We start from the raw sequence: 24,148 nt of genomic DNA on the forward strand, positions 1-24,148 counted from the left end.
AGGTCCATCCCAAAATGATTAACTGAAGTAAGGAGCCTCGTCCCTAGTAATAAAAACAGGGTTTTTCTAATCCTAGATCCATGTGGAACTATTCTAAGAGAAGTAAAAAGAACTGAAAACAGCAAGGGACCTTTACATACATAGGCTTTTATACTTGCAAGCTTCTAGTTAATTACGATATAAAAATAATCGGTAGGGACAGATGAAAAGGCATAAAAGAGACTGAAAAATGATCACTTTCTACTCAACTGAACATTTTTAAGTTTCCCACAATTTTTCACTATGAGATAGAAGCACATCAATTACTCTTTATAGACAAAGCACGTGTTACTCTCTCAAACAAAAGAAGAAGAAAAAGGTTAAAGCACATGCAGATATACTAAAACAAAATGTATTTTGGTCGACACAGTGTTACAGGCAGAAACTAAAATGCATCAAACATGCTTATTGTTTCTCATTCATCTCAATCCTCTTTTCCTCCTTTTACCTTCTTTTTTTTTTTTAAGAAAAAGCACGCTTTATAAAAGCCCAAAGGCAAACGAGAATCAGCAGCACTATTTGCTGATCTAAGGACATGAGTTCTCCTTTTACCTTTTTTTAGTGCTAGATATTGTTTGAAACAGTAAGCCTCTCGGCTTTAACCAACAACCCATGCTAATAAGCATTCAGATTTGGCCACAGAGAACAAGGCTCGAGTGACTAACTAATTTTTACAACAGACAGACGATATGACACATTAAGATTCAGCAACCCAGGGTACATTTAAAGTCAACAGAGAAACCAAAACTAAGCCCCTTAACTAAAACTATCCCAGGAGTCGTTGAGGAGACCTTTTTGGTGGCAAAATCAGGTTCAATGAAACATGAAAACTGATTGAGGGGCTTCTCCTCCAACATGCAGGAACTAGAGGACTCAGAAGTAACCGTGAAAAGCAAGTCCTCAAGATCTGCAAGACTGTGACGGTAAAGGAGCTGATGTTTCTGAGCTTTGCATTCACAAAGGTGTTCCCAGTGCTGAAAGAATTACAAATTTGATGGTTAGCAATCTTTCAACTTTCAGGAACCTCTATCTTGTCACTTGGTTGCACTATACCAAGTTTGATAAAGAAGTTAGATCAGACAGAAAAAACAATTATTTACATCAGAAATGGATGAACATAAACATAAATTTGCAAACCTCTAAGCAAACAAAAGCTGTTGGTCGGCAGCTGCAGACAACGGCAGAGAGATACAGATACTGATGACAAATAATGCACATTGGATCCTAAAAAGCAAAAATAAAGTGAAAATTAGCACAACGCGCATCAATATAACAAAGTTTTCAGAGTAGCAAGCCCCAAGAAAAGGAACAGAACATAATAATAGAAACTAGCATAAAACATACAGCCACCAAAAAGAAGTGGCCCAACATTTTTTTATTCTTTTTTTAGGATTTCTTTTGTCGAAGTGGCCCAGTATTTTTTTATTTTTATTTTTTTTTTAAATGATGCTGATTTTTATTAAGGCAAAAGAAGTGGCCCGGTATTGAAACAACTATTTATGCCTTTCTCTCTTTCAAAAAGTAAAAAGAAGGATAACAGAAAAGAGTTACCTCTTCAGTGCCTACATACTCCGGATGTTTCCGAGGAGACATTGGAGATGACTTGCTTATGCCACTTCTCCAAAGTTGCTCTCTACACCTCTTCTCCTTGGCAAATATTCTCTGCAGTTCCGCCTCCAGATACAATTGCACTTTTTTATCAGAAGTCCCCTGTCAGGTTAATCACAGAAGAACAAGAGACAATGATCAACAAACAAGAAGGAACAAGCATGCAACAGTAGTTTACAACAATATGATTTTTTAGGAGAGTATTTCTATACAATATTTACTCCAGGAGCCAATGGATTCTAACTTTCATATTATTAAAAAGCATAAGAAAGAACGGGGGAAAGAACCAAAAGGTCTTGTTCTTGTTTAACAGATTGATGGAAGCTCTACACGTGTAAAAGTGAACACATAAAAAATGTTAGACATAGGTCTGTGCAATTGCAACCTTGGCCACCACACACAGAAGCTCTTCATGGGATAAAACAGCAGCCTTGTGATACAACCTATATAAATCTGCCCCATAACCTCCATGAGGTAACCAATCAGCAGGAGCAAAATTAACCGCCTCGGCACAATTTAGTCCTGGAAAATGCAACAAGGCTTAAGTTCATGCCAAAACAGCATACACTATAGGATCAGAGAAACTATTATAAAAAACTTACCAAAATTAAAACCACCATGAAAGGACCTGGGGAAAGTGACAACAAAATTTCCTGGTTCCTGTGAAGAGAGCAAACGAGAAAAAATCCAGACAACATGAGCATAAACTGAAACTAAAAGAATAAATAAAGTAAAATAAACGAGTGGTACAAAAATACAATTACTTAAAACTATTCAATTTTCAGATGCAGAATAAGGAAAAGTAAAAATACAGACAAATGCTCTGTGGATGTTAAAAAAAAAAAAAAAAAACTGTAGACAAAAAAAAAAACAGAACAAACTAATGGCAAACATGTTGCCGTAGCATCAAAGCCTCTGTCTTGCCTTTAAGGCAATGCTTAGTGTCTATTGTTTTGTTACATCTAAAAGAAGATAGATAATAAAATAAGCATCCAAATGTTAGATATTTTCACAACCAAAGAGAGGCCAGCTAATGTCTCTTTCACTATAGATGGCGTTTGTAGACAATGCTGTTTGTAGACAATAACATTTTTTTCCCATTTAGCTCCTTCTAGCATTTCTTCTGTTAATTATTCTTTTTTGTGTTAACTGGGTAATAATGTCAAGATGCCTAATTTCTTCAAACATTTTCTGCTATAGCTATCCTTTTTTTTTTGGTATTGAATTTGTAATATAGCTAACATGGAAAGAATCAAATGAAACGTCTTTATATACATTAAAAATTTGTTTCAAACTACGTTTTAACTTTTCCAGATGGAAAAGAAAATCAATAAGAGAATTGATCTTTTTCTTTTGGAATGTTGAACCCCATAACCTGGTGAGACGTAAACCCAAAACTTGAAAGTAGAAAACTCCAACTGCTACACATGGCTATTCAACCAAAGGTCAGATCCAGCCCAATCCACATAAGAAAATGATCATCACAATTTTTTTGAAAAGGATCACAGGACTTTGAAACAAACATATTCAAGCAATGAAAAAGGCTGCACCTAAACATTCAAAAAATGAACATTATTATCCAAATATAAAAATAAACCTGCAGTACGCCATAGACTGGGACCCCATTGTCCTGTAATACAGTTGGGTTAAGCATTGTAACAAGTTGGAAAAGCAGATCCGGTTGCACATCAAAAAGATCTGGGAGAGTTTTCCGCATAATCTACAAAAAGAAACAACACTCTTACTTTTATCTCAACCAAATAACTGAGTTTAAATACTTCACTTTGAATAAATCAACTGAAAATGCTCCTGCATATTACCAGCTCAAACGATTGGGCTTCACCACCAGGAACACTGTACCAGCATTTTGGCTCCCCCCTAAGGAAATGCCAGCAGTAATCCAATCAACCATTAACAGGGAGAAAAAGAAAGTAAAAGCAAAGATGTTCAGAATAAATAAAAAAATCAGACAGCAAAAAATGGCAAAGATAAGTCCCACCATTTCCCACCTGCAGGTCATCTTCTTCAGGTTTACCAAGAAATACCAGCAAAGGTTATCAATTTGAAAAAAATAAAAATACTCTAGTTAAGAGTACAAGGTAAGCCATGTTTTCAACAATGAGTAGCAAATAGAATTGATGACAACAAGAAATGCATCTTATTGAAGAGATTTCACATGAGATTGGAGCCTATAAGAAGAAACAGCCAAGCAAAAGCGAAAAGTTTAAAGGCAGGTGGCCTGAATATTTTTAAGTCTAATACAATAATGTTGACTCCCCATCCTGGTTGAGTGTCTATAGAAACTTCTGATCAACTTTTGACATAGTCATTTTGCTAGCAGCCTATAAATCTAAGTATCTTGCAAATCCAATGGATGACTAGCAAAAATTTCAGACCACATAGACAGCCTAAATTCATCTACTAAGATCCCCCTGCAACTTTGAGTCTGTACATTTTGAGTATGCAGCCTCACTAGAAACAAACCTGCCTGATGTTTGTTCCCTTTCTAAAGGTTTTTTGAACTGGATTTCAGCTTGTGTCACCAGCATCTTATGCATCTTGCATTGTGATTTCTCTTGCAATGAAGATCAGAATCATCTGATAAAATTTCCTACCTTTTCCACCTCACTTGGAGCAAGGTCAGTGCAAGTTGAAAGCTTAAAGAACTCAGGAAGCATAGTCCCAGACATTTCTACCCCCTTGAAGATAATGCAAGTATTGTAGGAAAAGCAACAGGTCATAATCTCTAAGGAGAAAATGGCCCTTCAACAGTTGATTCATTCGCTACATTCCCTATCCTTGCACAAGTCATTTGTAACAGTTCCCACCAAGCCGGTGCACCTGCTCTCAGTCTTCAAACAACCAACTTACTTTTTCACTTTGTTAGTGTCAGTGAAGTCAAAGAAGCACTCGACCTCAAATAACACCATTTTTTGAAAGTCCTCAATATGAAGCTGGCCATGAACATCAGCAGTTCAAACCTCATCTTTAATTGTTTTCATGCCAATCACGACCTCTAGGTTGTCTTGGACCAAAGCGTCTTCCTCTACCAACTCTGTCAACTCCTTGCTTGATGATCTCACCCACATTGCTATAATCAAGAGAAAAAAGGAAGTGACTTCAATTTTGTTAAACTAATGGTAGATTTTTTAACTGTTCAACCACAAGCTTCCTCATGGAAAGTGCAGCTCTAAGCTGTTGATTTGCAGTTGTGCAATAGCTTCTACTATTACAGGAAGACATTGGCCTGCAATCTTCAAGAGTTCGAAGGGTCTCTCTTTGTAAATCCATCATTTCTTACAGAAAGAGAGCATTTTCTCCGTAACCATTGGTACTCATCGTCTTAAGTAAATCCAGATGACACCTAACATAGTGTCTAGCTATCAAGAAGGTAAAAAAACCCTAAGCTAGGGTTCAGGTTTGGGTTCCGGTAACAAAGCTGCAGCAATAACAGAAGAACCAGAACTGGAAATTTGTGCATTAAAAAGATATCATCAACAAGACACAATGTCTTCCATTTAGAGAAAAAAATACTTTTTCAGCAAATACCTAGCAGCCCTATTAGCACCTTAAAGGTAACTAAGACACTTAAGGACCACTTACTACGTCTAACATCTAAAAATGTAAAGGTAAAAGTAAAACTATAGGACCAAATAACTTCAAGAAATAACCGACCACTTGGAGGCTTTCATAGGCTTGCCTGGTTTACTCCTTACTTGCTCATTCTCATAATCAAATGCACCCGCCCACTTCACCATACCATGAAACGACACTAAAGAAGCACCGATTACATGGCAGATACTAGCAAAGCAGTATCTGTAGGCTATGCCTTGTCATGGGAGACAATGTACGTAAAGCTTGACATGTACGAGTCATATCTCTGAGGCCTTATTAGCCCTGCATGGAAATATGAATGACATCAAACACACCAATCACATGGCAGATACCAGCAAAGCAGTATCTGTAGGATATGCCTTGTCGTGGGAGACATCTATATGTAAAGAAATGAATCAAATTCTTCTCCTCAAGTGGATATGGAACTTCAATGCCCAGTGTGCTTCTTGTTGGAAATCCATGGTGTCTTTTAAGCTGCAATGTTCTAGTCCTTGGTGGACTGAAGGGAAGAGACACCGGCATTTGTCCCCCATATGGAAAACTCTCCTCCCCCTGCTTCCACTATTCAAAAGCACCACTTCATTCTTTGTTGGTAATGGTCAAAGACTCCTTTTCTAGCGGGATGCTTGGTGTGGTAACCGCCCCCTTATGGATGCTTTCGGTTCTCTTTTTGTCTTCTCTTCATGGCAAGACGCCCTTATTATAGATGTATGGCACAATTGATCTTGGGACTTCCACTATAGACAGAGTCTACGTGATGACGAGGCCAATGACCTTTGACCTCTTCTATCTACTCTTGCTCCTATTGTGATTCGGGGCCATTTACAAGATAAGATGATCTGGAAACTAAACAAGAACGGCCTCTTCTTAGTGGCCTTGGCATATTCTCATATCAGCAGCCCCCCCCCTCCTCCGAGCACGACACTACTGCAGCATGGAAGCTATCCGCCCCAAACAAAATTTTGTTTTTCATATGGACAGCCATCAAAGGAAAGATTCTTACTGCCGACAATCTTCACAGGCGTGGTTTTTCCAGTCCCAATGTTGTTTGCCCTCTCTGTGATGCAAGGAATGAATTGGTCCAACATGTCCTCCTCCACTGCAACTATTCTTGGAAAGTCTAGATGGGCATCTTTCAAATACTTAATCTTCATCATTTCAAAAAAAAAAAAGATAATCTTCAGCTCGGCCTTCCTCAAGAACTAATTGGAACTATTCGTTTGGTCAAAGGCACCCCTCTCCCCAAGCTTGGCAAAATCCTCTTCTACCTGTCTTGCCCTTGTTCCCTGGTGCATTTGATTGGAATGCAAGAACAGGCGTTTTAATCATGAGTTCAGCAACGTTGACAGGGCTATCAAGTTGGTTGTGGGCCTTATTCTAGCTGGCTTCACTCTCGTCATGAATTCTCAGCCATCATGGGGATGCCGCTTCGAATTAACTGACATATCTTCGCTCACATGTCGAGTCTGTCCAAGACTCCTGCCATGGTTGAATAGTCCCCCCTCTTGGCTTTGGGGGTGTCTTCCGTAATTCCTCGGGTGAGGCTATCTTGTCTTATACTGGACCCTTGGGGCTTGCTGACTTTACCACTGCTGAAGTCTCTACTCTCCTTCACGGCCTGAATATTTTCAAGGAACGGCTCTCCGGGCATCTCCTCATTGAAGGCAACTCCAACATTGTTATTAGCTGGGGATCGGGTTGAGCTTTGCGCCCCCCCCCTCCCCTCAGCACCACTGGCCTACCCTACCCTCCATCTCTTATATTGTATCTGTTATCTCTTGCTCTTGGAACCATGTAAACAGATCGGTAAACTCTTTTGCCGATAAATTAGCTAAAATTGGGACCTCCCTCCAATCTCCCACGGTTTGGGACGCCCCCCCCCCCCCCCCCCCTAGATGTCATTTTCTCTTTTTAATATAATCTTCAGCACCATTTCAAAAATAAATAAAAAATGCTAGTACTAAAACGCTAGAAAACGAGTTCCAATACTACAAGTCCAAACACACTAGCACACCTAAAAAATAGCCTACAAAAGCAAAATATCAAGTACTCAACCCATATCAAAAGGAAAAGAACTGCCCACAATAATATATAGCAGCGAAACTACACCCCTAGCTAGAGATTTTGCAACAGAATTTGTGCTTCTAAATACATGCTTGCAAACATCTGAACACCCTGACATAATTAACAGACTTCATCATGAAAGAATGTAATCACAATCGAAGTTTTCTCAATGAAAATATAAAAAAATGTAAAATATGTAACGCATAAATAGTAAATAACAGAAGTACCCCTACACACAAAAATTCACATATCTCCTAAAATATGGGTATGACTCTTGAACCATAGGAATACAAAAACATTATCTATCTAACAGACATAAGCTAGGATAAAACAACATTATTAAATGACCAAAATACCCCTGAACTAGTATTTTAACAATGGAATACATAAAATATATAATAAAGGTTATATACATATTTCGTAATATAGAAGTACACGTGTGAAAAAAAAATTGGCAATCTGTCCTGGAAGGGGAGACTTCCCCCCAAGGGAAGAGGAGGACAGAGGGACTGCCATCCTCACCCTTCTTTATATACAGAGGCACCGACACGTGGGAGCTTCAGAATAAAACATTGGGTAATTGCCCCTACCGCCGAAGAAATCACTAATAACTATCACAGTTGCACTGAATTCAACGAATCAACCAAAAAAATAAGGAAGGAAAAAGCATCACTCTTTTCTGCATCAATATATATTGCCAAATTCAATAGAGGCAGAGTCCCAATGTACTCCCATAGCTAAAATAACAGAACTTCTTTCTTGAACCCCCTAATCAATGAACGGCTCAAATGAGGAATCACCAACCTTGAAGATTGGATCATGTGTTTAGAGACATGGAAACTGCTGTAGCAATGTTTGGTTTCAAAGTTGTTCTTAGTTAGATCTCTTAATTCGTAGCTAATAGTCAGCTAAGGAAGGAGCCTCCTTCAACAGCTGCTGGAGGAATATCTCTTCCATTATATGCACTCTCAGCTGAGTAATCATATGTCCTGAGGGTTTTGTTCTTTATAGTAAAATACCACATTTTTTAATAGCAATAAATTTTATCAAAAGAGAGAAAACAATACATCGATGAAGTAAGATTTACAGGTCATATGGGGACAAGACAAGATGTTGATAAGAACTCTCTGATTTCACAAAAGAGTCGGCCAAAGAATTTGCGCATCCACAAAAGTAGATTTGAATGCAATCTGAAGGAAATGTCTCTCAAATCTCCAAGGAGGTTCAGTCACACCTTTGCCAAAGTTATTATGACCAATGAGTTGTAAAATACCACATCATTCCCCAGAAATGAAACAAAATAGTTCAATATGAAAGGCCTATTCTATTACTTACAAAGATTTTTAAGAATGAAAACACGATTCTTTAATAACACCACCAATGCCAATATTTAACTTTGCTTCATATTTCTTTAAAATTTCCTTGGAAGAGATATTATAGATTTTCAGTACACTAAACTTTCCTATTTACCTAGTAACTGTGATAGTATTCAGAGGATTTTCCTAGTCAGTATCCAAGTATGTTTAGCACATTTAGCAGCCTCACATTTGCCAGGGACTTTACCTCCTTTGCATGTTGTTTGTCTTTATGTTTTCCCTGTAATAATCTTTTTCTTTCTTTGTTGACAGATTAGATAAATAGACATTTACCACACTAAGCAATTCCTTCAATCAACTATTAACCAAAAACTTGCTAAAAAACATAAAAAAGGAGACATACCAGTGTAAATAGTTCATAGAATAAAAACAATGATCCTCAAAATGCCAACAGAAGGATGAAAATAGCATTCCAATGTACAGCCATGGCACCATGATTCCAGCAATATTGTCATGCACTGCCCTAAGCATGGAGCCCTCTAACTTTGGCAAGTTATTAAGATTCCAAGGACTACATGAGTACTTCCTCCATTCATCAGGCTCCACTGAGGCAGGTAATGGATCCCCAATATGAGGAAAACCACTGCCATATATAGATGTATCCAAGTCACTACCATACATAACTTCCACTTCTCCAGCTGACCCCTCAACAATTTCCCAAAATTTTTTCTCTATTTGAGCTCGAGTAGCAGACATGGTCCCAAACCATTTCCTCTTGGCCCGATCAGCCAATCGCCTAAAAGCTTCCAGTGTAAAATGCTTCCCTGGAATAAATCCAAAGCTATCCTTATTGGAATTAACACATTCCAAGCAATACCAATTTCCAGAAGGAACCTTTTCCAAAGGAGGAGAAAGGCAATACAAGTGCCAACCCTTATCACACCTGTCACACAAAAGCATAACTTCTCCATGCAAGCCACTCTTGCATTGCTCACATATCTGATCATATTCTTCTTTCTTCACCACTTTAGCTACCTTTATCTTTTCACCCTTAGAGTTCTTTCTTCTCCTCTTAACATCATTAACAATTGGAGCTTGTCCCTCAATTTTCCTATCATCACGAACCCGCTTGTAATTTTTCGATTTATTCTCATGGTTCAACTTACTAATATACTCTTCATAGTCAAACAAATGCTCCCTATATAGTTGAGACAAAACATGCTTTGAGCACTCAGATATTTTTCCCACAGAACAAACAAACCGAAAAACATCACCCCATTTCTTGTCCTTGACTACCTTATCATATCCGCCATATCGCTTCACAGCATTAAATAGCTTACACAAATCTAATTCCTGCCCCTCAAAAACTGCTTTCTTTTTGGGTCTTCTCCCAATATGCTTCTCCAAGAAGCAATTATATTCCAATTCAAATGTCTTTGGATCACATGACGCTGCCCTGGTCTGTAGCTGGTGAATGGCCTGTGATTTAGTAGGAAAGGTGAAGGACTCAAGGTCCAGGGCAAACGGCGGCTTCCAGCTCTTTGGAGGAACAATGCGGCAAATCCCATAAGACTCTGCTTCTGGTCTAATCTTTTCTATGAAGTCAAGGGGATTGTTAAATTCATCTTCTGTCGGGTAATAAACTGGAGCCTGGGGTACATTTAGAGCTCCTAACGGAGAGGTGCTAGGACAGTGCCCTGAAACCCCTTTCTCAACTGCCCTAGGTCTGCCTTTGCCCATCTACAGAGCAAAAACTCTCTGAACACAGTCCAAACTAGTCCTGTGGATAAAACAAAAAAAGGGCCTTATACATTTTTAGGATACTCTGCAGAAAGTATGAATAATTAGATAACTTTTGCACACTGTTTAACATATTTCAGAATTGACTAAAATGATAAAGAAACAAACTGGTTAAATGTTCAGAATGAAAACAAAAGCCATGCTTTTCTTTTTTCTTTTTTGCATCTGATTTATGGAGTTTAGACTGAAATCCTTCAAAAAATGGAGCTTAAACTTAAAAGAAGTGGAAACTGAAGAGTAACCTAGAAGCTTCACACAGTCCACTAGGGTTATTCTAGGGTTTCAGCCCAACTCTTTCAACTACGCTTCGATATATCACCAGTACAAAAACTTAAGAACACTTATAAGTAAATGCAAAAAAGTGGAAAACCTGGAATTTCTGAAAGGAAATGCAAAAATCACGCAAGTTCTATTTGCTTTGCGCCCTTCCTGGTAGTGCCAAAACTAGCACACTAATTCAAAATCCAGAATTTCTGTTGAAATTTTGAAAAAGGAAAAATAATAGGAAAGTGTGACAAAAAATATGTAATCAGACGTCAGGAAATCCCAGTCCAAAAGAAGCATAAAACATACTTCAGTATACATCTTATTCTGATATAACCTTCCGTACGAATTTCTTTCCAATAATAGAGCAGCAGAAACTACATTGACCATTCAAAAGCAACAACCAAATAATAACAAAATACTAAACAACCCAAATTCCGGCTCGAGCTTCGGAAAACAGCAAAACTGGTCAGAGCTTTGAATTCTGTAACCTAAAATAAAACCAATACACAGCCCAAAAAGAAAACAGTCCTCCCACTAGGGCACGGAGGCTTCCTTAGACTCAAACATATTTGACGCAAGCATTTGCACCTAAACATGAGAAAACTAACCATAGACCGCAAAAACCAAACTGAAAAACCAGAAATCAGCACCAAAACAACGAAAATTTACCTCGCAGTGTTTACAACTTTAGATAACAAACATCGCCCGAGATTGAGCTTCAATTGCGGTTTTTTCCGTTTTGAAGCCCGCGACGAGCGAGGGAGAGGAGAGTGTTCGCTTTTACCGTGAAGCAACGACCCAGATTGGCAGTGAAGAAACAGAACAAAAACCGGGCCACTTTTTTTAATTACTAAAATGACATTCCTTCGGTTTTTTTATGTTCGGTCTTTGCGCTTCGCTTTTCCGGGAAATCTAGGGGCACTGACCGTAATTCAGTGGGCCCCAGCGGTTTTAAGGATAAAGTCGCCCCTGGAGGGGCCTACTTGTAGGATCTTTTAGCTATATCTTTAGCCTTATGTGGACTCAAGACCCGATTCGGACACAGAAGTCCGAGTCAGATCGGACTCATTGTTTTCATACAATCTGGGGAAACAGAAATTTTTGGTAGGGGAGCTATGGTAAAAACAAACCAAAACTATCAATAATTATTTTTACACCTAAATATAGATAAAAATACCAATACTTTGTATTAAAATAATAATAATAATAATAATAATATTATTATAAAATATAAGTCAATTTTCATGTTTTGTGTACCATAAATAATGTACCAAAATAGTGAGTAACTAGAACGGTAAATATATATTGAGAGGGTTAATCAATATAAAAAGTTATTTGGTGTGAAATGCTATCTCAGCCATCCGATCATCATCAACGGCTATTTCAACCATCTAATCAACGATTATCTTAACAGTTTGATCAATGGCTAACTCAATCGTCCAATCATGATCGGATGGTTGAGATAACCGTTTTACATGTTTCGCACCAAATGATTTTTCTTATTTGATCAGCCTTATATGCATATATAAATACTCTATAAATATTAAACAAATCGATCAATAACTAATCTCTTTATCTTTTCTATCTATTTATTTTCTCTCCTTCAGTAATTCAAAAAAATTGTTGGGAGATGAGGAGAGGATCGATTAAATGAATTTACTAGATTTATAACATACCCTCTTTTTGTGTCAAATAGACAACTTGAGTGATCAATTTAGCACAATCAAATATATGGAATTTTGGGTAACCTTGGATGCCTAATGAGTTCTAAGACCAAATAAGGCCCAAACATTTAAGAGAGGTGGCATCGTGGTAAATAAAAAAACTTCTCATAAAGATGATACAATGATGTAATTAATCAAGAAAAAACATGTTACTTATGTATTTTCCTATATAAAACTTGTAGTGCCTTAAGGGCATTATGGATATTATAATATCCTCTAAAAAATTACAAAGAGAGGCCTTTGGCTCGGGGTAGACTATTCAAGCTTTCTCCCCTTCTCTTATTTCATCTAAGCTCCGAATTAGTTTAAAGGTTTTCTCTCTTTCCCTCACAAGAACCTAAATTCAACATATATATTAAATCAGTACCTAGTCTAGTCAAGACTTACTTGCATTTGCATGAAGTCGAGTTTTCATATTTTTATTTTTTAAAATTTATTTTACAAATAAAAAATTAAACATCCACCTTTTAATATGTGTGATAAAAGCCTCTAATTTCCGTTTCATACTATTTTTCCATCACTCCCCCTTACTATCTCTACATTGACCTGTAAATAAATAAAATATATATGAAGGGTGTTCCATTAAATTTCAATAAACCGCCCGCCTTTTTTTTAATTTCTCGAAAGTCCTTGCATTCACACTTGTTTTTTCGGTGGTCGTTACTCGATCAGATCAGACGTTCAGGCCCCACCATTCCTTAGCAGGACCACCGTCGTTGGATGAGTGAGTCCACTGCTAAGGTGCTAGTAGTGTCTTCTTAGTGCGTGTCACACGGTAACCAGTGGGGCCAATCTCGTAATTTCCTTTTACTTTTCGCCACTTTTGCTCGTTGATGGTAGAGTCATGCCGTGGCTGGCGTCTGCCGAGGCTTTTAACGAATTTTTAAAATATAATATCACAATATTATCCCAATTTTAAATATTATTAAGTTATTAATATTAATTTTTTATTAAAATTACAAAATAAAAAATCTTGACTTTTCTAGTTGTGTTTTTCTATTTTTTTAAATAATTAATTTTAATAATTTAGTGGACGAACAATGATTTTATTGTAATAAATTTAATTGTTTTTAAAAAGATCTGACAGAAATTATCCAATTTGATCTGACGGCTTTGGATGGAGACACGTGTAAGTAGAGCAGAGCGTGACAAGAGCAGTATTTCCGCCTCCCGACAGTCCTCTCTAGTTCGGCGCAAGTGGAACCTGCTTACAGCGACGAACACGGATTTTGTAAATAAAAAATGATTGAATTTGAATTTAACATTTTTGATAAAACAAAATGGCAAAAAAATGTAAATGATTGCGGCGGAGGCGTGCGGCGAGTGAAATAATGAGGGGCCTCTGAACCAGGTTTGGAGCTTAAGAAGGGGAGAAGAAAGAGAGAGAGCGAGGGGGGAGAGAAAATCAATGGCCGTGGAAAATGAGAAAATAAAAAAAGGGGAAATTATCAGTGATAGTAAGGAAAATACTGTGGGAGGAGAAATAGAAAAAGGGTGTTCTAGGGTTTGGAAAAATGGGATGTCGGTGACAGGAATTGGGAATAATTAAGCAGCCGTGGAAGACGACGAAATGGGATCCGATCTCGAAGTTCTGATAAGGAAGAACGAGACGGAGTAGGAGGGAAAGTTTTTCAATCGAGCGTTGTGTAGGCGGGAGGATTGATGGGTGGTAGGGGTTAGATCGAGGAGGGGGAGGAGGCGGAAAGTGGGTTTGATTCAATCGAGGTGAGTTTTTTGAGTTTTGAGTTTTTAATGTTGTTTTGAGTTTCGACGGGAGGGGGAGGGGGTTTGGTCTTGTGAGAGGTTTGATCTGTGTATTTGGGAATTGACCCTCTGAGCTGATCATTTGCTGCTAATTTAGTCGTGGCCATTGAATTTTTGGCTTGGAAAGGGTCATGTTTCTTGTATTTACTTGCTATTATTAGGAGGTACGAGTGTGCTCTTTGAAGTACACTTGCTATTTTGAGACGATATTCTGTTCGCAGTTAATCTGCTCTTACACCCTCACTGGTCTGAAATAGTTGAAGGGGGTAGTAAACGGAACCCGTTAGAAACTAGATTGAGTTTGTACGTGTGTTTAATAGCATTTGCCGTTGATAGTTTTTGACTTCGAAGTAATTTTGTTGCACTATTAGTTTAAGAGATTCAATATGAAATTTTAGCTGGATGTTTATTCGGAGCTAATAAGAGTTTATTATTCGTCGGAATAGGATGTTCTCTTGCCTTGCGGGTTAATTCTTCATCTGCAGATTGGGGTTGTTAGTGTATCTGGCGCCAAGCATTTGAATTCAGCCCTGGCTTTAGCATTCTGTGTCGTCAATTCTTGTTGTCTTTTACCTCTGATTCGCTACAAGTTTGGAGAAGACATATTCAGTGAGAAGCAACAACTCCTATAATAAGGATGAAACTGGATTTCATAAGTTTCTGATTCGTGGTACCTATTAGGGGGAGGAAGTTTTCTTGATTGAGGTGGCAGCTCTTGGTAATTGAGAAGTGATTGATTTTCAATACTCATTTCATACTAGAATGGGTTGCAGCTGTTCGAAACTCACACCATGCTGTTGGGGTTCTCAGTTCAATGCAACTGTCCTTGAGGCACCTGATGTTGGTGAGTAAGATTGATTAGGGGGATGGTATGACTTGATCAATGTTTTATGGGTAATTTGGATTGTTTTTTTTTCTTACAGAGAACGAGGAGAAAAATGATCTCGATTTGCCTCCATTTCGTGAGTTTGCTTTTGAGCAACTGCATGTTGCAACAGCCGGCTTTGCTGTGGAAAATATAGTGTCCGAACATGGGGAAAAAGCACCGAATGTTGTTTACAAAGGAAAGCTGGGGAACCACAGACGGATTGCTGTCAAACGCTTTAATAGGGCAGCTTGGCTTGATGCACGACAGTTCCTGGTATGTATTTTGCACAGTGGGAACTTTCATTTCTATTTTTGTTGCTGGTTTCTTGTTACTATTTTATTTCATTTGGTTCATATCAGTTTAGCTGGGTCAATAATCTTAATTAGATAGTGATAGTGCAATAAATAGTGTCTCTTTCTTTTGTCTTTGACTGGTTAGGCTGCCACTGTTTTGTGCTTGGACTTAGAAGCATAATTGCTAATGCATAACAGAAAGCTACATCGCTTTTGGAATCTATAATGCAAAGATAAATTTTGTGATCTCCTTCACAAATGCTTTCAGATATTCTGTCCAAGTGCACTGTTGTGGTTTCTATTAGTAAACGAAAGTTTAGGCATTTGTATTAATTGTCCAAGTAGAACGTGAACACATAATTGCGTGACAGATACTGTGTTACTTGGCCTTATTACACATACTTTTTGTTCCTTATGGATGTTTCCTTATATGAGGTATTTCTTTTAATATTATAGGACGAAGCAAGGTCTGTTGGTCAGCTACGGAACAATAGGTTGGCAAATTTACTTGGTTGTTGTTGTGAAGGTGATGAGAGATTGCTTGTGGCAGAGTATATGCCTAATGATACCCTAGCAAAACACCTTTTCCACTGTAAGTTCTGGATATGATGTGGTCTTGTAGTCTATGTATAAATTACTCTGATTTGCTCTAAATTTTGGTTGCAGTTTTCTGTTAAAAGTTATTGTTCTTTTTTTTTTTTTTTGTTGGAACTAGTGTTGGCTTTTGACATGTGATAAGTTACTGTTTTTTCTCAATGTTGTGGTTGGTTTTACTTTCTTGCACAGGGGAGTCACAACCTATGAAATGGCCAATGCGGTTACGGGTGGTTCTACATCTTGCTCAAGCTTTAGAATATTGTACCAGCAAGGGACGTGCTCTCTATCATGATCTTAACGCTTACAGGATTTTATTTGATGATGTAAGTGAATTAGCATTCACTACTTCTGCAACATCCCCTAATATACATCTTGGGTTTATGTAGTTCTCTCATTGTGGGTTAGCAATTTGCAGGACTGCAATCCTAGACTTTCTTGTTTTGGTCTAATGAAGAACAGTCGGGATGGGAAAAGCTACAGCACTAATTTGGCATTTACCCCTCCAGAATATTTGAGAACTGGTGCGTGTTAAATACAATTTTATGCAAGGGTCTCAGCCATGAATTTGGATAGTCTTTGTCATGTATCTTATCTGTTTTTGTTGTCTTTTATTCTTGTTATTCGTCATATTCTTGGATACTAAAATATACATAATGAGGGCCATCATGAATCTTGTTGACCAGCAGAGTTCCCAATTGAATCCAACAAATTATTGACGTTCAAATTGTTGATTCAACAGTTTTAGGTACTAATATTGTCATGTCTGTTGTGGTGGCAATTGTTTGCTCATCCGTGTAAGATCCCAAGGGTTATGGAGTCTTTTCTTATAACTGGGGTAAAAGGGGCCTTTTTAGTATGAGGGGTAGAAAAATCATTTTATTTTAATTAGATGAAGGAGGATATTTGAGGCATGTAAAACTAAGGAAAGGGCTGGAATAGAGTAGTCGCTCCATCTCCGGCTTTAAAGAGCAAGTGTCAGTGGCTTTGTATAACGGCTGAAATGAAAAGTGATTTTGCAGGCACATTTGCCTTGTGTCCTCCTTGCACTTCAGACCTGCCTAGGAGCAGCTGCACTAGCTCTGCTTCCTGGATCGCTCTGTTATGAATTTGTTAGAACCTTCCCTCAAAAGGACATGAAACGAAGGACTAAGCACTGGTAGAGTGCAATAAACGAGGGAGGAGTAAAAGAGACTTGGTGCAGGCTGGGAGAGCTTGACATGCCTTGAGAGATTTCAAAGAGAGAAAGAAAAGAGGCTTGGGCCTTTGGCTCAATGGTCAGATGGGGGGCTTTCAATTGTGAGGTCTTGAGTTCAAGCCTCACCAGGGGGTAAGGTCTGTGAGTGCATGTGTAATCAACATTCAAAAAAAAAGAAAAGAAAAAAGAAAGAGAGAATAAAAATACAAATGGATTGGGAAATTCAGTGCCCCCCTCTTGGACATTCTCTTCATTATTTGTAGATGTTTTTGAATAGAGACTTTGACTTGGAAATTATTGACATTGCAAACTTTGACTTGGAAACTTTTTCGCCAAAAAAACTAGGAAAATCATTCCTCATTATTGTTTTCATCCCACTAGGAAAGTAAAACCAAGTGAATTGGGAAAGTGCCATGCGTTGGTCTCTTCCCCCAACAAGGAAAGTGATCCCATGAAATAGGAAAGTGGTTGGTGGTCTTGCCTACTTGTTGATGACTACAGTACCCTTCTTAACCCTAATTACTATAACTTGATGCTACTACCCTTCATACGAAAGTTACCCTTTTAACCCAATTACTAGAAAAGACTCAATTACCCTTGGCATCTAACAATAGGTTTTCCAAATCTGGTTTACTAAAACTCTCTATGTAGTTCTTTTTGGTGGAGAAAAATTAAGGTGGTCCCAGCCCATGGTTTACACTGTAAGTAGGCTGTTCTAGGATAGTTCTGTAACCTTGTGTAAAAATTGTAGTGTAGTTAATGAGATCAGGGCCCATATGCCTGATCTAGGTGATGGTAAATATTGGCTTTTCTGATGTATAACTATTATGCTGAGCATCCTTGCAAAGTCAGTGATAGTGAAAAATCTAGGAAATGAAATACAGTAATTTTATTATATTTATAGTTCCTGACTTCAGCAGTCATGATTTGTCCTGAAGTATTGAAGGTTGTTTTAGCTTCTTACTTGCTAAAAACTGGTAGTTTGTTTTTAAGGAAAGAAACTACTAAAGTCAATCTGTTGTTCTAGTGTAATGAGTCTAACTTGATTGGAAGCCTAGAGAATTATATTGCCTTCAGTGATTGCACAATATTTCATTTAGTGATTAACATGTTCCCTATGATTTCATTTTTTTTCCAGAAATTATACCCTTTCGTCTTTCCATGAGTTACAAAAATTATGTTGAAGTAGCCACAAATCTTTGTTGTTCATTTTCAGGGAGAGTGACACCAGAAAGTGTGATATACAGCTTCGGAACTCTTTTGCTTGACCTTCTAAGTGGAAAGCATATCCCTCCTAGCCATGTAAGTACTTGATTTACTGATTGCTGCTTGAATGGTACTGTTCGGTGGCTTGATAGTTTGTAATTTGTATGGTATCTAGGATTTAAGCTTATTCTGTACACCTTGCTAAAGAAGTTCAGAACTTAAGTTTGCAGTTAATTTTTATGCTCATTTATCTTGTTTCTTTTTGTACTCTGAAAAGTATAGAACTGCTTATTTGCAGGCCCTGGACTTGATACGGGACAGAAATTTTCTGATGTTGACAGATTCATGCTTGGAAGGACAATTTTCTAATGATGAGGGAACTGAATTAGTACGATTAGCTTCTCGGTGTTTGCAGTATGAGCCCCGTGAGAGGCCTAATGCAAAATCATTAGTAACTGCTTTGACTTCTCTTCAGAAGGAAACAGAGGTAAGCTAGTTCTATAAACGAAAAATGTACAAGTTTCTTTCGAAATAGCTATCTATATCTGTGTTTCTCTCCATTTGGTTGGCATTGTTGATGTTATCAAAACACAAATGAACAAGTGGAAAAGATATTTTTTTTTTCATAGAGAATACCTCTTATGGTAACTCGTACTCTTATATCAGTTCATATATGAATTCTCTCAAGTTTCTCTTCCTTGCACATAATCCTTCATTCTGTGCTTCAACAAATTTTAGAACCTGGATTTTGTTGTAGAATTGGCATTGCACATAACCTGACTATGGATACGGATTTGGTAATACTGATGATGCAAATAACTTATCAGATTATTAAAATGATAAAAGTAATATTGTAAGTGGTATCCTTTTGCATCATTAATAAACCTGTGTGAACTCTCTTGGTAAACTTTTACATGGTAATTTTTGTTCAAGAACCCAAATTTTTTCTTCCCAAAACATATTCCTTCGTTCATATCTTCAAAAATTTTTAGAGCCTAGAATTTGTTGTAGAATCACCATGCCACATAACCTGACTATAGATATGGATTTGGTGGCACTGAAATTGAAGGTAACTTGTTAGAGCATGGAAAGAATGAAAGAAATCATGGTTGGGGTTCATTTACTATATGTAAACCTGTGTGAACTCTTGCTATGATAAAAGTTTCTAGTGATACTGCAGTTCATGGATAAACCTCTTGACAATGCATTGGCAAAGTGTGATATTACTATGTATGCTGAGGACAACAAGTAGGCTTTTAGGGACAAAATCCTGTATACCAATCATTTGTTTTACCGTGCAGTGGTAACTCTCCTCTAACTCTCCTTTTATTAGCAACACTTACAGGTTGGAGAAAAGATGGAAAACAGACTTTTTTGTGATCCAGTATCCTGATTTGGGTCATTTTGGTCAAGGCTTGAGTAGTTGGTGCAGTCCTCACTTTCACCACTCCAGTGGAACCTGTGTCTTGGGGAAACAATAAGGATTTGAGGGCAATGTTATAAAACTCGAGTGGGTCACCTACCTCTTGAGGTTGGATCTGGTCTAACCTGGTTCCAACTGGGGTCAACCACTGGTTGAACCGGGATGAGATCACAATGATGTCATTTTAACTAAAAAATTAAAAAAACTCAGGTCGATTTGCAGCAGGCAGGGGAGGAGGGGTTTGCAACTGAGAGGGAAGGGGGCAAAGCCCCACCCCTCCCCTTTTTCTGCTGGCTGGGGAAGGGCTGTTGGCAGAAAGGAGAGTGGCAGTGCTTTGCCGCGTGGTTTTTGCATCTGGAGAGAGGGAGCGAAGCCCTACCCCTCCCTAGTTGTAGAAACCAGGAGGGTGAAGTCCTGCCTCTTTCCCTTTTCTGCCAGTTAGGAAGGGCTGCCGCCTCGTCATGTGGAAGTTGCCCCTCCTCCTCTCTGCATTGCTCAAGGGAGAGCTCTCCTTTGGCACGTGCGATCTGGTGAGTGAGCTGGGTTGACTGGTTGACTGGTTAAACCAACCAACACAGCATGGTTTACTGTGTTTTGACCCGGTTTTGGTCTTGATTATGTTTGACCTGGGCTGGGCTTCGGGTCTGTTTGAAATTTGCTGGTCTTGTTGGGGTTTTATCACAGAGTTTGAGAGGAAGATTAGCAAAATTGCTTTATAAAAAAAAATATTAGGGGAATTGGTAAAATTTGTACAAACGGCTATGGGATGCTTTGGTGGACATCAATAAGAATGATGACCTCTGGGGAATGGATACTTATAGGAATTGAATCCCATGGTTTTGGAGACATTAGTGAGCACCATGTGGATTTCTCATGTTATGCTTCTCTCATCCATTCTTCTACCTAATATTAAGTCTTTGGGCTTATATAGTTGTTCGAGGTCCATAAAGACTCAAGAGTTGTAAGCTGGGCAAGAGATGGATGTAATTGATCTTGGAGGTTTATGTGCTATATTGCAGTGTTGCTATACTGGCAAACTGTAGGAAGCCACTGGGCTAAATAAACTTCTTGTATAAAGAGTTCTTTCACCTAGGGAACTTGTGTTGCCTTGGTTGGAGCTGAAGTGGTTGATTTACATTGTGTGGTTAGAGTTGATTGGCCGAAGCAGCGATTTGGGAAGCAGATAGTGATCCTCTTGACAAGTGTGTCAATGCAGTCATGCAGAGGCAATTATAAGCTCTTAAATGACGGATAAGAAAGAGGGCTTAAAGTGCAAGCAGCAGCATGATAGTGGTGCGGTAGAAATTTATCCAGCTTGGAAGTTATTTTAATTCTTTCATGGATTGCTAGATAGCATATTTGAATAAGTTGTCCTAAGTGTCCTACAAAGAATGGGTTTGGTAGGAAATGGACGTTTAATACAAAGTTCTATCTATCTTCTTGGCCTCTTTTTCTCTCCTAATGAATATTATGTTTAGGGTTCTTCCGAAGGCATTAACGCTTTTAGGCAAGGGGATCTCCTTTCTCTGTGCTCAATATTGTGAAAGGAGCTCTATCAGCCATTTTTCAATCTTTTGATAAGGAAACAATTGTCGTTTGGAGGTGTTATACTATTTGCACTTCTTATCCTATTATTGTAAACCTAAACTGCAGGTTCTGGACTGTAAATTCTCAAATGCTAATATTCACGTTGTCTCTTGCAGGTTCCTTCATATGTCTTGATGGGTATACCGCATGGGGATGCATCGTCACTACAGCAACTGCAACTGTCGCCTCTTGGTGATGCTTGTTCACGAATGGATTTGACTGCTATCCATGAGATTCTGGAAAAGACAGGCTACAAAGATGATGAAGGAACAGCAAATGAGGTATTTAGTAGCTACATTTATTCTTAAAACTAGAGGATGTGGATTATGATTGGATGTCAGATTGGGCAGTGTTGTGTGTGTGTTTGTGATGAAATCAGTTTCTCTTTTATTTTCTATTCATTGTTGTCTATTGAACCATTGTTTCTTTTCTATGCAGCTGTCATTTCAGATGTGGACTGATCAAATGCAGGAGACACTGAACTCAAAGAAGAAGGGTGATTCTGCATTCCGTCACAAGGACTTTAGAGCTGCGATTGATTGCTACACTCAGGTTAGAGAGCTTCCTTTAGGGTCATAGGTTCTCTTGCTTCAACTTCTCTAGCTAATTTGGTTAAATAATTAAAAGAAAGAAAGTTCCTTTGTTGAGCTCTGATTTAGTTTTAATGCATTTTAAAAACAATCAGGGAATTGCTCCTTTAAGTTATCTTTATCTCCACTCCTTTCAAAGAAAAAAAGAAAAGAAATGCGTTTGCATTTGTTGATTAGGAATAGCCATGACAACAGAGAACTTGCTTGAAATAGGCTAGAAGATGTTTGCGTTGTTCATGGAGTAGCGGCAGGGTTGAGGGAAGGATCTGGAAGTCATTATGAGACTTGTTAATCACACTCTGTGCATGAAGAAAGGAAAAAGCCTGTCTTAGGATGGGTGGATCTGGGCAGGGGTTGGGTGGTAATTTTAAGCAAGAACAGGATTTGGAGGAAAAAAAATCGGCCATGAAATTGAGATGGGTTTTTCAAAGTTCACCTTGTTCCCTTATTTGGGAAACCTAACAGGACATGGCTGTAGAATAAAATGTTATTTTTAAGATAAAAATTTGCATGAAAATGAGTTCTTAAAGCTTGGATCGACCAATCTAATATGTATTGTGTATTCTTCAAGAGCTGGCCTATACTTGATGAAATGGGAATTACGTATTTATCAAAATTTCATCTTGTACGTTTTGCAGTTTATAGAGGTTGGAACTATGGTTTCTCCAACCGTCTTTGCACGACGTTGCCTATGCTATCTGATGAGTGACATGCCACAACAAGCCCTAAATGATGCAGTGCAAGCCCAAGTTGTATCTCCTGCATGGCCAACTGCATCTTATCTCCAGGCAGCTGCACTTCTTACCCTTGGAATGGAAAATGAAGCTCGTGAATCACTAAAAGATGGTTCTTCTTTGGAGTCTAGAAAAAACAATGCTCAATGATTTGGAAAAAAAAATACAAAGAAAAGGTGAATATAGAACGAGGACAGATTTGTAAAAAAATGGGACAAAACTTCTGAACAATCAATATCTGATGGCATGTCCTCCCCACAGTTGAATGGACTGTTTCCTGGCAGCATCAGATAGATCCTTGTTTAGAATTTATAGATGTGTCAGATTTCAAGGTTTTTGAGGGATTGTATGTACCGTGTCAGAAAATGAGAAGACTGCGGGGAGATGTTATTCTTTTAACCCAGGAGTGAAGGATGTGTAAGTTTTCCTTTGGTGGGTATACTGTGGAAATATTGGCTCATTGTTGCCCTTGGTGGAAAAAGGGGAATGAGAAAAGGAAAGAAAAAGAAAAGACCTGTAATTTGTGTACAGCAACTGGTTTGGTGATCTCCAATGCTGTTTGTTTTCTCTTTGTATCTTCACTTTGTTTTGCTCTGAAGCTTTTGTATTGATGACTTCTAGCTGGTGATTATTTCTGCTGGGATGCTTGAAGGTTTTGTGTGGGTGCCTCAGGGTGCTATTGTGGCCTTTATCTGCTGTCTGTTATTGTGAAGTTTGATCTAAAAATTCAAGTAATTAGCAGAACGGTTAAAAAAAAAAAAGAAACTGTGCAACACAGCATTCTGTGAACACTTGTGTAGAACAGTGTGATTTGTATCCCAAATAGGAACCATCAACATGGGAGTGAGTATATGAGGTTTGATGATTTTGATTTGAAAATACGTTTTTTAGTTAATTAAATAATTTTATTTCTCAATTATTTTATTTCCAAATATAATACGAATTTCTTTTAATCCTGTTCAAGCTAATATAATCCAAATCATAAATTTAAATATATAATCATTAATAAAATTAAAATAAAAAAAATTTAAAAACCAAATATTGTACCATTAAAAATATTATTTTTTCTTGACGATTTAGAGCTTGTATATAATAAGAAACTCTGGGTTACTTTGGTATCTTAAATTAGCTTTGCTAAATACCATTGTAAATTCTTCATAAAATCAAAATTTTCATATGTCACTAGAAAATGGAGTTTTTTCACGACTTCTTGCGAAGATAAAAGTGTTTTTTATCTAGCGAGAAAATAGGGAAGGAGAAAACCTCATTTGGATAGAAAGAAGAGGAAAGAAGAATTTTTTTTTTATTCCATCATTTCACATTCATCCTTGGGTAAGTAAAACCGATTTAAGCCCTACTTCTCCGAATAATTGTAGGGAATTTTTAGTTTTTTCTCGATATATGAGTAGTTTGTCCTGTTGAAAATATATCTATTCGCTAATACTAAACAATTTTGGC

General features: G+C 37.9%; 2 protein-coding genes across 5 annotated transcripts in view; one reads left to right on the plus strand and one right to left on the minus strand.

Moving 5' to 3' along the window:
• Positions 1-11,481, minus strand: part of LOC137943982 (lysine-specific demethylase JMJ17) — a 59,065-nt gene extending 47,584 nt beyond the window's left edge. For all 4 annotated transcript variants that reach the window (XM_068789454.1, XM_068789453.1, XM_068789455.1 and 1 more), the window contains exons 1-9: positions 11,379-11,481; positions 9,046-10,422; positions 3,468-3,525; positions 3,245-3,367; positions 2,250-2,307; positions 2,033-2,169; positions 1,591-1,749; positions 1,177-1,263; positions 831-1,013 (exon numbers count right to left, since the gene is read on the minus strand). In XM_068789454.1, the coding sequence (XP_068645555.1) occupies positions 831-1,013; positions 1,177-1,263; positions 1,591-1,749; positions 2,033-2,169; positions 2,250-2,307; positions 3,245-3,367; positions 3,468-3,525; positions 9,046-10,382 (2,142 nt within the window). In that variant the 5' untranslated portion in view covers positions 10,383-10,422; positions 11,379-11,481. The remainder of the gene's footprint in view (positions 1-830; positions 1,014-1,176; positions 1,264-1,590; positions 1,750-2,032; positions 2,170-2,249; positions 2,308-3,244; positions 3,368-3,467; positions 3,526-9,045; positions 10,423-11,378) is intronic.
• A 2,250-nt stretch (positions 11,482-13,731) lies between these two features.
• On the plus strand, positions 13,732-23,346 carry LOC137943983 (probable serine/threonine-protein kinase BSK3). Its single transcript, XM_068789456.1, has 11 exons — positions 13,732-14,158; positions 14,644-15,041; positions 15,121-15,338; positions 15,815-15,950; positions 16,145-16,278; positions 16,371-16,476; positions 18,367-18,452; positions 18,655-18,843; positions 21,483-21,647; positions 21,805-21,918; positions 22,595-23,346. The coding sequence occupies exons 2-11, from the start codon at positions 14,960-14,962 to the stop codon at positions 22,838-22,840; spliced, it is 1,476 nt and encodes a 491-aa protein (XP_068645557.1). The 5' UTR covers positions 13,732-14,158; positions 14,644-14,959; the 3' UTR covers positions 22,841-23,346.
• Positions 23,347-24,148: the final 802 nt, after the last annotated feature.

The sequence above is a fragment of the Aristolochia californica genome, unplaced genomic scaffold, assembly GCF_029961685.1.
Source record: "Aristolochia californica isolate CCGP_79_NKW_82.1479 unplaced genomic scaffold, dmAriCali1.0.hap1 SCAF_11, whole genome shotgun sequence".
Taxonomy (NCBI): Eukaryota; Viridiplantae; Streptophyta; class Magnoliopsida; order Piperales; family Aristolochiaceae; genus Aristolochia; species Aristolochia californica.